Source organism: Etheostoma spectabile, chromosome 8 (assembly GCF_008692095.1).
Source record: "Etheostoma spectabile isolate EspeVRDwgs_2016 chromosome 8, UIUC_Espe_1.0, whole genome shotgun sequence".
NCBI classification, from domain to species: domain Eukaryota; kingdom Metazoa; phylum Chordata; class Actinopteri; order Perciformes; family Percidae; genus Etheostoma; species Etheostoma spectabile.
Window position 1 is genome coordinate 35,269,351 of NC_045740.1, and position 16,322 is coordinate 35,285,672.

The 16,322-nt window shown below is 41.4% G+C and overlaps 2 protein-coding genes across 5 annotated transcripts; both read left to right on the forward strand.

Moving 5' to 3' along the window:
• Positions 1–1,864: 1,864 nt before the first annotated feature.
• On the forward strand, positions 1,865–8,217 carry spty2d1 (SPT2 chromatin protein domain containing 1). 4 transcript variants are annotated; one of them, XM_032524327.1, is made up of 7 exons: positions 1,865–2,517; positions 2,843–2,960; positions 3,061–4,615; positions 4,652–4,668; positions 6,331–6,490; positions 6,583–6,660; positions 7,651–8,217. In XM_032524327.1, exons 1-7 carry the CDS (start codon positions 2,455–2,457, stop codon positions 7,742–7,744), a joined length of 2,085 nt encoding a protein of 694 aa, XP_032380218.1. In that variant the 5' UTR covers positions 1,865–2,454; the 3' UTR covers positions 7,745–8,217. The 4 variants fall into 4 exon arrangements, with proteins under 4 accessions (XP_032380218.1, XP_032380217.1, XP_032380215.1 ...); XM_032524326.1 differs by having other exon boundaries at positions 1,873–2,517; positions 3,061–4,401; positions 4,432–4,668; XM_032524324.1 differs by having other exon boundaries at positions 1,873–2,517; positions 3,061–4,668.
• A 736-nt stretch (positions 8,218–8,953) lies between these two features.
• On the forward strand, positions 8,954–15,444 carry uevld (UEV and lactate/malate dehyrogenase domains). The gene is made up of 12 exons (XM_032524340.1): positions 8,954–9,206; positions 10,334–10,418; positions 10,525–10,590; positions 10,723–10,886; positions 10,974–11,115; positions 11,197–11,291; positions 11,400–11,505; positions 12,359–12,529; positions 12,899–13,063; positions 13,236–13,323; positions 13,531–13,654; positions 14,563–15,444. Exons 1-12 carry the CDS (start codon positions 9,165–9,167, stop codon positions 14,725–14,727), a joined length of 1,413 nt encoding a protein of 470 aa, XP_032380231.1. The 5' UTR covers positions 8,954–9,164; the 3' UTR covers positions 14,728–15,444.
• Positions 15,445–16,322: the final 878 nt, after the last annotated feature.

Genomic DNA, 16,322 nt, shown 5'->3' on the forward strand with positions numbered 1-16,322 from the left:
AACAAAATAATATCAAACAGGTAGTTGTATGCCCAGGCCTATTTATTGTCTTTCTCTGCATTTACTTACTTATTTTCCCATATTGTCATTTCTTTTAATATTGTTGGCAGTAGGCCTATAGCACAGGATACAAAATCATTGAGAGCATATTTTCTGCAGTTTGTCTCAGCAAAACAGAAGTTATTAGCATTATTAAACTGAAATTGAAGGAATGTTGGCAAATAAGCATTAGGAGGAAGAGGGGAAAGTAGGTTAGTCGTTTAAAGGAAACTGGGAAAAATGAGATGTGCAAGAAGGAACAGGAGAAGAGACAATAATACCAAGACTATGATTTGGACACATAGGACTCAACGTAACAGTGTTCAAAATACATAAGCATACAGGTAAGGTAGACAAATCAACAGAGCATATGCTATATTGTCAGAATTATGAGGGAGAAATTAGGCATTTGATTCAAAACCTAAAAATAAAAGTGACCTAATAGATAAGCCCATTCTAAAAAATACCTTAAGAGTATTGTTCATATGGTAGTCTAATCCATACTCCATACCAGTTGGTGGCAGTAATGCAACAAAGCGTGGTTTGCCAACTGCCAATAAACCTCGAAGAAGAAGAAGAAGAAGAAGAAGAAGAAGAAGAAGACCAATCATCTTCTGCCCAAGCATCCACCACACTGCTCATGTTAGACCCTTTCTTTAACTGTCTACGGTTAGACATCATCTTTTCATTTCTTCCACAATGTCCTTTCCTATGGAAGAGGATTAGGTCCACTGGTGAAAATTTCAATTGAGTTCTGACTTTAGTCTCAGAATTCAGGTTTTTATTCTGAGAATTCTGACTTTATTCTCCGAATTCTGACTTTACAATCAGAATTTTGACTTTATTCTCGGAATTCCTACTTTATGAAGTCAGAAGAACTCAAATACATTTCCACCAGTGGTCCTAATCCTCTTCCGTATTTCTCTCTGATAGATTTTGCCTGCAACTAACAAGCACATGTTCAGTTTCTGAACCTGACAAAAATGGGTTCTAAACTGTGGTTCTAAACGTCTCTGGAAGAATGAAAGGGTCCAAAGAGTTCTCCTGCGTCATTTCTTAGCGCCATGCAGTGCTTCGGCTATGCTTCCACCCAATATAGTCCCAAATCGATATCTGCCTGGGACATCGTCTTGTCTTAATCTGAATTGCTATTTGTACTCGTTGTGAATACGCAGGCCAAAAGAAGTAATTAGTAAAAAGGTGCTGTGTTCTGGCTCGAACAACATAAATATCTCAATAATTGCATAATGTATAGCCTAAAACAATGTTATTCTGAAAGTGACCATTCCGAGTAACTTAAATTTGATACCTAAAGTAGCTTATATTTTGCTGTAAACGGTAACATTTTTAATTCAGAACTTTTAATTTTAATGGAGTAGCCTATTTTGTTTAAATTTTTGGTTTTACAACTTTAACTTAACCCTCCTGTTGTCCTTGGGTCAAATTTGACCCCTCTAAAAAATATCTATGTCTGAAATATGGGTTTCTTTTTAACCAAATTATCACAAAAAAAATGGATTGGATTCCATATAACGCTCTTTGCAATTGATCACTTTCATTCCTCCCATAATATCTGCTTTTTCACTCAAATATTAGGTATATTTCTACATGAATGACGGTTATCGACTATGAATTCAAAAAGTAGTGTAAAACTAGTAAGTTGGTGATAGTGAAAACTAAAAAAAAGTCTGACAAAGGGACAAAAATGTGAACTTTTTGTCCTTTTTTGACCAATGAGACTAGTGTAACATTACATGGAACAAATGTGTTGCTGTGTGTGAAATGTCAGCTTCCGAATGAGAAAATAAATCTGAAATACTAGACACTGTAGGAGTTAACTAACTCCAGAAGGTGGCAGAAGTGCACCATTTGGGATGCAAGCTGCTGTTAAACCCCAAAGAAGAAGAAAGAGAAGAAAAATCTATCTTTCTCGCTTTCTCTAACGTTACAAACAGCCGGCTTAACATTATGGCTGAGTTTGTAGTTTTTTCCCCTTCTCAATAGGCTTAAATCTTACGGATATTTGACTGGATATGGCCTTAGTTTGGTGTGTTATATCAGCACAAAAGTTCGTCTTTCCGGGCTTCTTGGTTGGCTAACGTTAGTCAACGTAAGGTTAGCTAGCGCTAACTTCGCTAGCGTGTGTTATCGTAAGCTAATGGAGTAAAGTAACGCTAACGCTAACTGTTTGATATACAGTTTTTCTTTCAACGGACTGTGTTTGTTCACGTGTTTTCATTTTAGCTATTTAAGTGTCATTTGGTAACGCAAAATACAGAACCAACTTAACGTTGTTTCTAAGCTAGCTAAACGCTTAGCGTTAGCTTTAGCTCGGTAGCTTTAGCTAGCACCACTCCTGGGTTGAGTCCTGCTTGCTTCGTTTCAAACAGCCAGCGTGCGTCACCTGCTGCCAAAATGATGGACTTTGATAATATATTGGATATCGCCTCGCAAAACCAAGGCGTCAGCAGTGTACAGGTGAGTTAAATATTGTCACTTACACTCAATTTACTCAGGTTAAACAGTAAAATGGGGATTTTTGGCCAATCTTATGAGCCCACAAGTGCCAGCTCACTCGTCAGAGGGTCAGATAATGACGCAACCGACCCGGCATGCTAGGCAGGGGTCTACAGAGACCTGTGGGCCTGTCTTTATTTTATATTTCCAATGAAAAGGGATCTTTAGACCAACACATCTGAAATCGTATCTCCCCATTAACTAAGACATTTAAGTACACAACAAATGGTAAAGTGATCTGCTTCAAATTCACTACATGTCCATATGTTATGTGTCCCTCTTTCAACAGAAGAGATATAGTTTACAAACTGGACCCCCCAAGAAGGACCCGAGGTCGAAAGGTGTAAGTTCTTCTGCTGTGCAGGCGCTTTTGAAGAAGCAGAAGATTGATAGCAAAAAGAAAGGTAACGTTAAGTAAATAACAATTTGACAGTCATATTCATACTGTACAGGATGAATTCTTTATTGGTTATGTTGATATGTATCCCCATTTTTTTTAATCAGAAATTCTAATGAAGAAACAGAAGGAGGAACTATTAGCAAAGAGGGTTGAGTTGAAGTCGGACCGTAAAGCACGAGCCATGGCTTCCAGAACTAAGGACAATTTCAGAGGCTACAATGGCATCCCAGTGGTAGAGCTTCCTAAGAAGAGAAGATCGAAACATGAAATGCAGGAAGAAAGATCGATGGAGGAAAGATTTAGGAATAACTCAATTGATCCAGAGGATGATGAGGATAATTATGAGTATGAACAGACAGATTCAGAGCCGGAGCAGGAACCAGAACCGCTGAGACACAGGAAAACCATAGGTTCTTCTGGGAATAGTAGTAGTAGTAGTAGCAACAGCAGCAAGCCCTCATCTAAAAAACCTAGTGGGCCACCTAAGCCTGCTCCACCACCCATGAACTTTGCAGAGTTACTCAAATTGGCAGAGAAGAAGCAGTTTGAGCCAGTTGAGGTGAAAGCCAAGGTAGTGAAAAATAATGAAAGGCTCAGAACAGCTGAAGAGATAAGGGAACTGGAGATGGAGCGCAAGGCTAAAAGACTGGACAGAGATTTAAAGGCAGAGAAAGAGAGAGACAGCAAGTCTCAGTCTAGCTCTGGTTCAATTAAAAAAAACACTTTCGAGAAGGAGCAGAAGAACTGCAAACCACAAAAGAACTCTTTAGAAAAGCAGAGTCTTCCGAGTGGGTCAGGGAAGAAGTTGCGTCCAACACCGACCAGCGACAAAGGCCAGTCTTCTTCCAAGCCCTCTGTTAGTGACAGAGAAAGAGAGAGACCCAAGATGTCTCACAGCGATAGAGACAGATCCAGGACAAGCTTGTCTGGCTCATCTGGTGCAACCAACAGTAAAGTTCCTTCAAAAGCCACGTCTTCTCAGGTTTCAGCCAAACAAGGGGGCCTCAAGCCCTCGTCGAGTCACAAATCCAGCACCTCAAGTGACCTTATCCTCAAAAAAGAAAGCTCATCAAGAGCCTCAGGTGTTCCTGGGACAAGGGCTCCTGGAACAGCTGCAACAGGCCAACGAGCTCAACATGGTAGCTCCCAACAAACCAGGCCCAGTCAGGGTAGCTCATTGAAGCAGGGACCTATAGTCGGCGGCTACAAGTCGGGAAAGGGAGAACAACTAAGGCCTGGAAATAATGCTGTTGTAAAACCAAGTGGTAATTCAGTGATGAGACCATCATCGGGCGGCCCTCCTAAAGCCGGGACCCAACCTCAGTCAAGACCTGGAGGCACGCTCCAAGCTAGAGGGGGTGGTGTACCACAGGCCAGGCCTGGTGGGAGTGGCCAACAGGGTCAGCCTCGAGGTGGTGGACCTCGACCTCCAGGGATTGGACCTGGTCGGCCTGGTAGTGCAGGACCTGGACCTGGTCGGCCTGGTAGTGCAGGACCAGTACCTGGACGACCAACTGGCAGTATGGGATCAGGACCTGGAAAACCCAAGTGCACTGTGGTGTCAGAGACCATTTCATCCAAGAATTTTGGTGGACCCAGACCAGGAGTCCCTCCTCGGCCGGGCGGGCCACCGAGACCAGGGATGCCGCAGAGACCAGGGATGCCGCAGAGACCAGGGATGCCGCAGAGACCTATGATGAACAGACCACCAGGTAAGAACCAGATGGAGTATAGTGTGATATTACCAAATTATTATTACCTATTTAGTGCATGCTCTTAACCAGAGAGCATGAAAACTTTCTGTTTTACGGAAACCACTTGATATTATCTGATAGAGCTGGTCAATATATCGATATATCAATATTGTGATATGAGACTACATAGCGTCTTAGATTTTGGATATCGTAATATGGCAGAAGTCTCATCTTTTCCTTGTTTTAAAGGCTGCATCACAATAAAGTGATGTCATTTTCTGAACTTACCAGACTGTTGTAGCTGTTCTATTATTTTCCTTTACCCACTTAGTCATTATAGGCAAGGCAAGGCAAGGCAGCTTTATTTGTATAGCACATTTCAGCAACAAGGCAATTCAAAGTGCTTTACACAAAATCAGTTAAACAGATAAAACACAAGTAAAAACAGTTAAAAATCACAAGCATTAAAAACCGGTAAAACACATGAATAGACAGTTAAAAACAAAGAGAAACATAAAACACAAGAATAAAATTTACAGTGCAGCATAAGAAATTTAAAGAAATGATTAGTCATTTAAAGAAAGGCAGCATCAAATAGAAAGGTCTTCAGCCTTGATTTAAAAGAACTGAGAGTAGCAGCGGATCTACAGGTTTCTGGGAGTTTATTCCAGATATGAGGAGCATAGAAACTGAAAGCTGCTTCACCCTGTTTAGTTCTGACTCTGGGGACAGAAAGCAGACCTGTCCCAGATGACCTGATCCACATTACTGATGCTTATTTATCAGAAATGTCATTGTGTAAATATTTTATGAACGCACCAATAGTCAACTCTACAATAGCGTTGCATCAGTATTGAGGTATTTGGTTAAAAATATTGTGATATTTTATTTTTTTATTTTTCATTTTTTATATCACCCAGCCCTATCATCCGATAACATCACCTTCACTCTACATGCTGCTTTCATAGCAACATATTTTCTATGATCACTCAAGCGAAACAAAGAATTCTGAAAGTTTGTTTTATATGAAATTGAAACTACAATCATTTTGTGTGATATTAATTCAATTATTACACATGACCATTCAAGAACGGTTTGAAAATGTGTGTTTTCCATATGTATTCACAGCTTATGCATAGTGCCCTGTGCCTATGTTTCTGTTTTGTTTTTGTGATCAAAACAATCCTGAGACGCAGAACGCGTCCCAGGTGTACAGATGTTTATTGTATACACAATAAAGACACTTTTCATGTCAGCTAATAACACACATACCCCATTATCAACACTTTACAGTGAACTTTGTCCAACGATGCATGCAATGCACGTTTTGATGTAATATCTTATAATGGAATGTAACAAACAGCCTGAAACAACACAATCAGTCGGATAGGGCAAAGGGTTTGTTTGCCAGACTGAATGAAGTGTGTCAGCAACGCTCCGCCGCCATTGCCATTATTCCTGGGTCAGAGAGCCGCTATCGTTCCAACACAGATAAACAACACATACTTCCAATTTCATTAACCATGTAACATGAAACTATTGTAAACTCAGGGATAGCTGGCTAGTTTTAACATTTGCTACCTCCACAAGAAAGACCAAATGTCTGCTTTATGTAGTACGTTTGTGTTCATGTCTAGTCAAAACCCAAACTGAAAATTCATTTCTGTATTTGTTATCCAGGTACAATGTTGGGACCTATCACCTCTGCGTACAAGAGGAAATACGAGGATGAGGAGGATGAGGATGACCCAGAAATGGACGATTTTATTGATGATGGAGATGACGGGCAAGATGACATCTCCAGGCACATTAAGGAAATCTTCGGCTACGATCGTAACAAGTAAGCGCTGTCCTCATATATTCAGGTCACAATCACTGTACTCTATTGTGAATTCCATATGAGAAGACCTTATTTGCTTTTAACCTCCTCAGGTACAAGGATGAAAGTGACTATGCGCTTAAATTCATGGAGAGCAGCTGGAAAGATTTGCAAAAAGAGGAGGCCAGGAGGTAAGTTGAAAATAAACCTCACAGCCCTTAACCGTTTGGGGTGTCACGGTTGGATTTTAATTGAAAGTTGTTTGAAATGAACTATTAAAATCAAAAACAGGAATTGCAGATCCTGCTTTTGATTTAAAGTTTGTTTTTTCTCTCTCCACCCCCCGCCTACTTGTCACGTCTGCAGAAATAACAGATACACAATACACAGCGTAGCTTACTTACTGGTAGCATGCAGCTAAATACACTGGGTAACGTTAGCTTATTGCAAGCCTGCAGCTTGCCTTTTCATAACACCATGGCCGTCGTGCCAGACAACAGAAACAACGGAACAGGGATATTTTTTTATTTTTTTTTATTTATCCTTTATTTAACCAGGTAATACCCATTGAGATTAAAAATCTCTTTTGCAAGGGAGACCTGTCCAAGATAGGCATCAAAATTACATCACATCATTACATACATACAAAGACACACATAAAAACCAAATATCCTCTTGAAGTCACAATATTGTATTTATTGTAATAAGTGGCAATATTTTGCCTTCCCCGAAAGTGAGTTATGGGAAAAAAAACAACGTAGATAAAGCTAGGGTCATACAGACTCCATGGTGCATTCATGTGCATCGTGTTAAACTAATTGTGCGTTCAATTGCACTTTGTCAATTTTGACAATCTCGCAACAAAGATAAAACATGGACTCCATGGTGCATTCATGTGCATCTTGGTAAACTAATGTGAATTCATTAGCACTTCTTTAATTTTAAGAAACTCAAACTGTTGCCATCTAGTGGCACTCATTGTGGAATTGCAGAAGAAGAAAATGTTTAAATCGTGAAAAAATCTAATTGTCACCTTAAAATCAAGTCAGATCAAATTGTGGATTTGGAAAATTGTGACACTGCAATTAACTATAAATATGCCCTTTTTGTACAGAGAGCTGTAAAATGTATCCCCTTTCCATATAACATTTGTTTTGTATCCTTGTGCTTTGCTACTTTAGCCTGCGATTGGCTGTACAGGAAGATCTGGAGGAGGAGAAAAGGGAGCAAGAAGAGCTGAAAAAGCAAGATGCCAAGAGGAAAAGAAAGAACTGAAGCCACTTTGTCTTTGAGATGGGGGGGAAAAAACCCAGTGTCCTGTAATCCGGGACGGGGTCTGCCATGAAGCCCAGTGACTGTGTCCACCTCTGTTGCGTTCTCTCTGCATCTCTCCTTATGTTGGGACAAAAACTGGAGGGACACACGACAGAGAATGTTAGTCAAAGACAACCTTAAAAAAGACAAAATATGCATAAATCCTTAAGGCATTATTTATTTGCAAGGTTTTCTTAAAAAGGAACTGAGTTGGGAAGAGGACTATACATATGGAGGAGTGTGAATTAATATTTTCTTTTTTATAAGACTAGCAATGGCAAGTGTTGATAAAATGCATTTTCAGCAGAAGTTGTTGCCTATTTCTAATTTTGCAAAGTCAATTGAATAAGCAGAAAACATTACCACTTGATGTGTTGTGTTTCTCTTTGAAGGGAGTTGGAGAGAAATTATTGCTTAAAGGCTTTTATTTAATTGTCTAGTTTTATGTCCATGTTTTCTCAGAGTATGACAATCTTAGTAATATATATACAGAACTTGGGTGCTACTACAAATGTCACTTGTACAAAATGGTATGATTTTTGCTTAAAGCAATGAAATATTGTCTTGCCATAAATTGTGTGGAAAATTGTTTTCAAACGCTATTTTGTGAAAGAATGGTTCATGTTTGTAGCGTTAGATTGTGAGCAACAGCGCTAATGTTAGCATCAGGTATCTCCTCAAAGCGTGACGCCATTTTAATGCTACAAAGCCATCACCTGCCATTAACATCCCATTGACTCCCATTCATTTTGACATTACTTTGATAGAGAATAACTTTACATCTCGAGCGTTTAAAGACTCAATTTGTCCATTGTTTATTTCTAAAGAAACACAACAATGTATAAAAGGCTCCATTGCCTTGTGTCTCACGTTATGGCTTTTGTTAAAATAGGTAAACAATTGTGTTATAGTTAATCATAATTAGCCTGTGTCCCTGTTATCTTCTAACATAAATCTACGCTCTCCGATCTGCTGATTGGGAATGACTGAGATTTCTCTTGCACAGCTATCAGAAGAGTTACAACTTTCAGACCGGTTGTCTACGTCACAAGTTCACAACTACGTCTTCAAGCTCAGTTGGAGGCTGCGCAGTAACGCTCAGCACTCACTGGAAAAGAGCTAATAGACTTCACTGGTCCATCCAGAGCAAGAGGATCTGTTGGTCCATTTCTTTAACTGTCTATGGTTGAAGCAGAGGTAATTGTGCGTGGTTTCCCCCCCCCCTTGGCTTGCCGTACATGACTTACCAAGTGGGCGGGCCGTATCGGTCGTGTCGCACTGTTGAAAGTTTGCGGAAGTTTGTTTTCTAAAGTTGAAGTCAGCTGTCAAGAGGGTAACGTTAAATTAAAGATAAGTGTTTTTTTATTGTTGTGCTTAATAGATGGACCTCAGTTCAGAGAAAATACAGCGGATCCTCTCCAAGGTCAGTTATTTACCAGATGAACAGCTTTGAAAAGTGTTTTAAATTGTAAGTGTTTACGTGTCGGTGCCGGCTAGCACAGCGGGCTAACGTTAATACATGTAGATAGCTAGCTAAGTCGCGGACAGGGGTGTCACTCCCCGATGTGAGTCCAGTGCAGATTTGAGTCGCGCATGCGTCACTTTGTGACCAGTAGTATAAGATGTTAACGAGAGACTTCTGTCATGCCAATACAGTAAAAATGGACCTACTTAATAAAGTTGGTTCACTGCTGGCTACAAGTTAGCATCAGACACAACAAAGGTTGTTACTGGAAGGGCGTTTTGAGCTAACGTTAGCAATTAAACAATAGATAGCTAAAATGTTTTTGAAATGACTGCTAGCTTAGCTACAAGTTAGCAGTCAAACACAGCAATAGCAATAGCACAGTTTTGAGCTAACGTTAGCAACTAATCAACAATAATAGATAGCTACAACGTTTTTGAAATGACTTCCGTCTTCTGGTATTGTTTGTAATGTGAAAAGTTTATAATTCCATGGATTTCACAAATTTCAGAATGACATGTAATGTCGTAAGCCGTTTAAATCTGAGCATGCGCGACTCACATCGGGGAGTGACAGCGCTCACCGACTGGCTGAACCAGCTCTGTTACTCATATGTACTGGAAGAATAACAGGAATATGACACAAGGCAAATTCCAAAGGCCTAAGGAACTTTATCAGGATGCATAGTATCCTGATCCATGAAATAACTGGCCTTTAATAATAAAAATCTGCCTGCCTCTATGGGAATTTAACATAGGGGTGTGAATGCTTATGCCACCTGTATTTTAAGGAAGAACATTTATTTATTTACAATACATTATTCATTCACCAAGAAAAGTGGTGTCCTTAAAAGGTTGGATTTTCATAATTTCTTTTTAAAATTAAAGCATTAAGATCAATTCCCAAAAACAGTTTTTTATTCCTCTTTTTAATTAACATTAGCATGGGTGTGTAAACTTATGCAAGCCGCTGTATGCATACACGTATACCGGTACTTACAGTACATTCATATAGTGTGTGTATATATACACACCTTCATCCCAGCAACCACAAACGAGTCTGTCTTTTTAACCCCCGGGTATTAGTACAAATTCCATGATGTTGCTGTCGAGGAGCTGCAGAAGATCCACCGCGGCTACCCAGGGATAAAACCATTCCCAGGCACATACAGTGAGTTTTTGCTAGCGAGTCAAACTTCGTTCATCTTTTGTAGATCTTACATGTACATCACATGTATTTTTCACGGTTAACCGACTGCTCATGTTGTCTATTTAAGCATTTAGTGACAGCAGCCAAAAGGATCTCCTGAAATTAATTGGTAACGTCCCTGTCCGGTATGAAGGTAAGGCTGACCGAGAGACTGACTGTGTCCCTGTACGTTTCTAGTGATCTAGAAACGTACAGGGACTCAGTCTGGGAGAAAGGGGGACTTACCGTGTCAGCGGTGAACTAATGCCAGTGTCTTTATCTTAAGGCCGCTCCTATAACTTTCCCATCCAACTGTGGCTGATGGACTCATTCCCCTTCACTCCTCCTATATGCCTCCTGAGACCAACCCCAGACATGGTCATCAGAGAGGGCAAGCATGTTGACGGAGGAGGACGGATCCACCTGCCGGGGCTGCACAGCTGGGATTATGTAAGATGTTAAGCTTTCTGCATGAACTTGCATGAATTTCACTGAAGAGGCTCTCGAGGTGTTCTCATCAGTCTTGCTCTGTTACAGCCCAAGTCCTCCGTGGTTGGTCTTCTGGCTGAGATGATTGCCAAGTTCGAGGAGGATCCTCCACTGTCCGCCAAGACCACAGCGGACAATAAAGACCCCCATGAGCTCCTGGCTTTTGTTTCTAATTTACAGATCAACGATGGTGCTTATTTGATATGCAGCTCTGCTGTTGAATAATCCCATGACTGTGTGTTGTTGTTAGCTTAACTCGTGTCTGTTACAGGTGGAAGCAGACATCACGATCAGTCCCTTAACAAAGTCTCAGTTATCGGGGGAGGGGATTTAGGAATGGCGTCAGTGATGAGCATTCTATCGAAGGTTAACCTTTTACACGATATGTCTAACTTAAATTAAAAATGTCAAAGTGTCGTATTCGGTTGCTGACTGTGCAACCTTTCTTTTTTTTGCCTTTAAATTTTCCCTCAGTGTAAAGTGGACAAACTTGTGTTCATTGACGTCGCTGAGAGTTCCACCAAGGGCGGCAGTACAGATCTGGAGATTTTCAGCCTGCCGAAGGTGGAGGTGTCCAGAGGTATGTCACGAAGTGTGTTAGCCGTGCCTCTCGGCTGAGTCATCGCTGACTGTTTTGAAAGGTAACGCACTGGCATTGTCTCCTGGATGACCCGCCTTTACGACGGCGAGCCGTCCCTGAGTTCCAACCAGCTGCAGTTCTGTGGCGGACCCTGGACTTTGACCTATCAGAGGGGATAACGGACAAGAGTCCAATCCAACTTTATTTGTTAAACTCTTTACAAACAACCAAAGTTGACCAAAGTGCTGTACAGAAAAATCCAACATAACATAACATGAGTATAAATAATAGGGGGTAGAGACGCCACTTCACCTCCTGGGCACTGCCAGGTGCTCTTGAGCAAGGCACCGTATCCCCCCCCCAACCGCCCAGGGGGCTGGTCCAGCTGACAGCCCACTCACTCTGACATCTCTCCATTTGTACACAAAGTGTGTGTGGTGTGTGGTGGTGTGTGTGTGTGTGGTGTGTGTGTGTGTGTGTGTGTGTGTGTGTTGTGTGTGTGGGTTGTGTGTGTAAAAGAGCTTTAAGTAATCGTTAAGACTAGAAAAGCGCCACATAAGAACAGTCCTTTACATTTAAGGGAGCCATCCACAGATGCCACATGTGTGTTTAACATGATGATGATTTTTTTAAATCATACCAAATTATTTGAATAGCTTCGTATTCTCTTGACTAAAAAGGTACGGATAAAAGCGTTAGGCTGCCCTATGTGTTATTGTAGTTTAATACACAGCTTAAGTTTGTACAATGAATGGTCTAGGGGGGGGGGGTCCCTGCTCCGTCTCTCTTTTACTTAGTGGGGTCCCTACGACGGATGTAGGAGTGAACTGACGATAGCTCTCCTTTTTGTTAGATTTGTCGGCCTCGGCGGGCTCCTCGGTTGTCGTGGTGACCGCGAATGCATGGAGCAGCGAGCAGTCGTACCTGAGCGTGGTTCAGACCAACGTGGACTTGTACAGGGGGATCATCCCAAATCTGGCCCGTCTCAGCCCCAACGCAGTAATGCTCATCGCGTCACAACCAGGTTGGTGGTGGAGAAAGAGACACTCCCTCTAAAGAAGGGGCTCATTTCCTATATAGTTTTTCTTTTATGTCATCATTAATTGGGATATTATTCACCTTATGGTGGCAATGTAGAGTATGTATGTAGTGACCCTTATGGGAATATGTAGGTGTGTAGGTATGTAGGCATATGCAAACACACTGTATGTACAGTATGCTTGGATGTAGAAAGGTATCTGTTTTTTTTTTTATTTTGGTATACTTTGTATTATCTTCTTGTCTTCTTTGAAAAATGTGAAAAGGGGTGAAGTCTGGATATAAGCTGAAGCTTCTGACCCTACGACCAATACATGAATTCATTCAGTGTCTCTTTTTTTCGCCCAAATGCCAGTGGACATCATGAGCCACGTTGCCTGGAGGCAGAGTTGCTTGCCTCCAGCCCGGGTGATCGGAGCAGGGTGCAACCTGGACTCGGCGCGGTTCAGCCACATCCTGGACATCAACTTGAACACCCACAGACCCGCCTGGGTCATAGGAGAACTTTCAGACAACAAAGGTGAGCCCGAAAGGAGCAGTTTGATAGCTGCCATGACACAAATCCCCTTTCACTAATCGTTTGAGTCGTCCGCCTTTTGTTACAACAACGTTATGTTCTTTCCATTCTTGATGAGTCGTGTGAAACCCCTTTAGTAAATGACGCACATGATTCATTCATTTTTGTCTTGCAGTTGCTGTGATGAGCAACAACGGGCTGAGCTCCAGCGTGCAGCACGAGATCGCAGCAGGATCCAATGCTACCAAACCATTGTTGGACAGGTACTGCCCCAAATTAGTACGTGTGAAGAATTTGCAACTTGTAGATGAGTCAACTGGATCCAGAAACTGTGAAATGGACCCAGTTTTAGGGATATAGAGAATTAGATTAGGGTTAGAAATTGTAACAATACACAGGTACCTGTCCATGCTCATGCTTGACCAGATGATGTTGTTTCTTTCTGTGTGTGTGTGTGTGTGTGTGTGTAGAGCGTTCGAGATGATGAAGAACAGAGGCCAGCGGTCGTGGTCTGTGGGTCTGTCCATCGCTGACATCACAAACAGCGTCCTGACGGATAAGATGAAGATCCACTCGGTCTCCACGCTGGCTCAGGTAGACCCACCGAGTGTCTCGCATCGAAAACACTCACTCTCATCACGTGTTATGCGTTTCTCGAAGTGTTTTAGTTTCTTAGTTTTAGTTACTGCGGGGACAGTCCCCCTCAGTAAAAGGAGCAGCTTTAGCCTCTAATTTCCAGCTGTAGTCCCCAGCCAGCTGACATCCTAAACTACAATGGTTAACATATTAAAATGAGTTCCATTACATCTATAATGGCAGCAGGCCCAAGCAAAAAAAGGGGTTTTAAATCATACAAAGGAAGTGGCGCACAGATAATGGCAATGGCATTAAAGCAGTCCATGCTGTAAAGACACTAAGAAGGAGACAAGAGACAGGAGAAAAGTCTCACTGGAAGCCCAAAGGAGCCATAACAGAAGACAGGCAGCAGAGATGGAGAGACAGCAGCAAAGCAAATGAAAGTTAAAGGTGCTCTAAGAGACGTTGGGTGACGTTAGTTCTGGATTGACGTTTGAAGGATTTTCAAACAAGACTAGCTTGCCTCTCCCCCTCCCCCTCCCCCTACCTTCTGTGCTTTTGCGCACCCCCCCCCCCTTTCCTCCTTGTCTGTTATTGGCTGGAGCGCTGGAACACTAGCTAAGTTTCCATCCACTTGTCAATTGAATTATCTGAAGTTTGGTGAAAAAATTCATGCGAAAGTGTGTTTCCATCCAACGGCTTTAAAGCCGATTAAAAACCTGTGGTGATGACATCACACGCGGTTTTGCGATCAAATTGGTATATCTGATTGATTTGAGACATTTTAAAGTGCTTCTAAGTCTAAGATGATCCTGTATCTTTTGCCTTTTTGCGTAGATGACATGTATTCAGGCATTTTTTTTTTAAAGGTTTCCATTGCAATTTGATTATTGAAGACGTTCACCTGCATTCTCTGTTTGCTTCAGGGCTGGGGGGGCATAGGCGCAGAGGTGTTCCTCAGCTTGCCGTGCATCATAGGATCAAACGGGTCCACGCGCTTGGCCGGAGTGTCTCTGGGACAGGAAGAAGACTCTAAACTGAGGGAAAGCGTCACCTCCCTTTCTAACCTCATGAGTCAGCTTACCATATGACCAATACCACTGCAGTCCCAGTTTGGGTTTAACTGACTGCTGCTCACTGGGGGGGGGGGGGTCCCACAGTCCCACAGTCCCACAGTCCCATAGTCCCATCCCCAGCAGGTGGACTGTCCCTGTGATGCAGTGGAATGCATTTTCAGTCATGGACAACATCGGTGTCTTAAATATGTATAGTTTATTCATGAAGGTTCTTTCTATATTCTCGTTGGATACTGTGTATTACATGTGGGTGAAAGAAATCTGAAATACCAATGTACAGATTGCATTAAGGATTTAAATTCACCAGGCCTGCAAAGGTCGCTCATTGTGTCTCATACAGAGTTTGGAACATGTGTTACACGAATGCATTGTTAGGTTTTTGGAAAAGCATCTTAAGAATAGTGACTTTTGAAGTACTATATTTCTGTCAGTAAATGCAATTCGGCCTTGACTACTTTTACCAAAGATGATGTTATTATCCATATTTTTGTACTAACTCATTACTTACATTTGAAAAGACTCAGGGTGTAAATAAATAAAGTGTGGGGCAGCATGTATATTCTATTCAGTACAGTTGGTGTTGACTTTATATATTGGCTCATTGATGAAGTGGCCTTTTTTGAAATGTCTTTATATTTAAATAACCTTTTCTCTTACTTTGTGTTTAATACTTTGCCTAAAATATTTACAGTGAGACACACTATGTGGCTCTGCAATAAATATCTGGACCCATGTGTGTATTGTCTCTGTGGGGAATAGAAGACAATGGACGACTAAGGTTTATCTCTTTTATAAAACTCAAATAAGTAGTTGCATAAATGTACACAAGCTTTGGGCCGAGCCCCAGCATCACTGCTGTCAACCAGATTCATAAAAGGAGCAGTGATGTACAATCTGGTGGTCAGGCCGCATGACTAAAGATACCCCAGCAAGCCAGACATACTTGTGTGCAGGCCCAGATCCCAAAATCTTGGTTAAGAATCGGGGCGGCGAATACAAAGTTCATGAACAAACCGTGAAACATCTGTTAACATAACTTCCTAAGATGAAAATGTTTTTTTTTTTTTTTTAAATCAGTAACCTGGAACTCCGTTAGAAATCAACTTAAAGAATTGAAAAACCTCTTAGTGATGACAAAGGGCAGCTCAAACAACAAAGCTGATGTTCAGACATAGTATAGCATGTAATCTATAACTGCGTGAAACAATATAAACATGTTCGACTATTAGGTCCTAGTACACTATGTTATGGCTCGACTTCCATTTCTCTTGCACTTTTGCTCTGAGCAATTCAAATAAATGTACACCAGTCTCTGCAATGGCTCTAACATACAGCTGTGCATATGAATTAATTCAGCTTTGATTTATTAGCATCTTTCCTTGGTCCCTGGCAGTATAGAACAGTGCAGTATGGGGTCTGTCCTTGTATTGTATCTAGCTTATGTGAACATTCATAAACACATCATATAGAGCATGTATGTCATGGCCTGGTCTAGTCTTCCCAAAAGCCTTTTTCTCACCGGACATGTGCAAAGACTTTAACCGTCAATCTTTACCACTGCTGACCACTAGATGGAGCTCCTCTTTATAAATATTGTGACAAGGATTTGA

What these genes read in the sequence shown, in the direction of transcription:
- spty2d1 (XM_032524324.1), top strand. Translation starts at nt 2,455, where the DNA reads ATGATGGACTTTGATAATATATTGGATATCGCCTCGCAAAACCAAGGC. An exon ending in TATGATGAACAGACCACCAG is followed by an intron (nt 4,669 to 6,330) that starts GTAAGAACCAGA and finishes TTTGTTATCCAG; the next exon opens with GTACAATGTTGGGACCTATC. An exon ending in CAAAAAGAGGAGGCCAGGAG is followed by an intron (nt 6,661 to 7,650) that starts GTAAGTTGAAAA and finishes TTGCTACTTTAG; the next exon opens with CCTGCGATTGGCTGTACAGG.
- uevld (XM_032524340.1), top strand. Translation starts at nt 9,165, where the DNA reads ATGGACCTCAGTTCAGAGAAAATACAGCGGATCCTCTCCAAG. An exon ending in ACCATTCCCAGGCACATACA is followed by an intron (nt 10,419 to 10,524) that starts GTGAGTTTTTGC and finishes TGTCTATTTAAG; the next exon opens with CATTTAGTGACAGCAGCCAA. An exon ending in TGATGAGCATTCTATCGAAG is followed by an intron (nt 11,292 to 11,399) that starts GTTAACCTTTTA and finishes ATTTTCCCTCAG; the next exon opens with TGTAAAGTGGACAAACTTGT.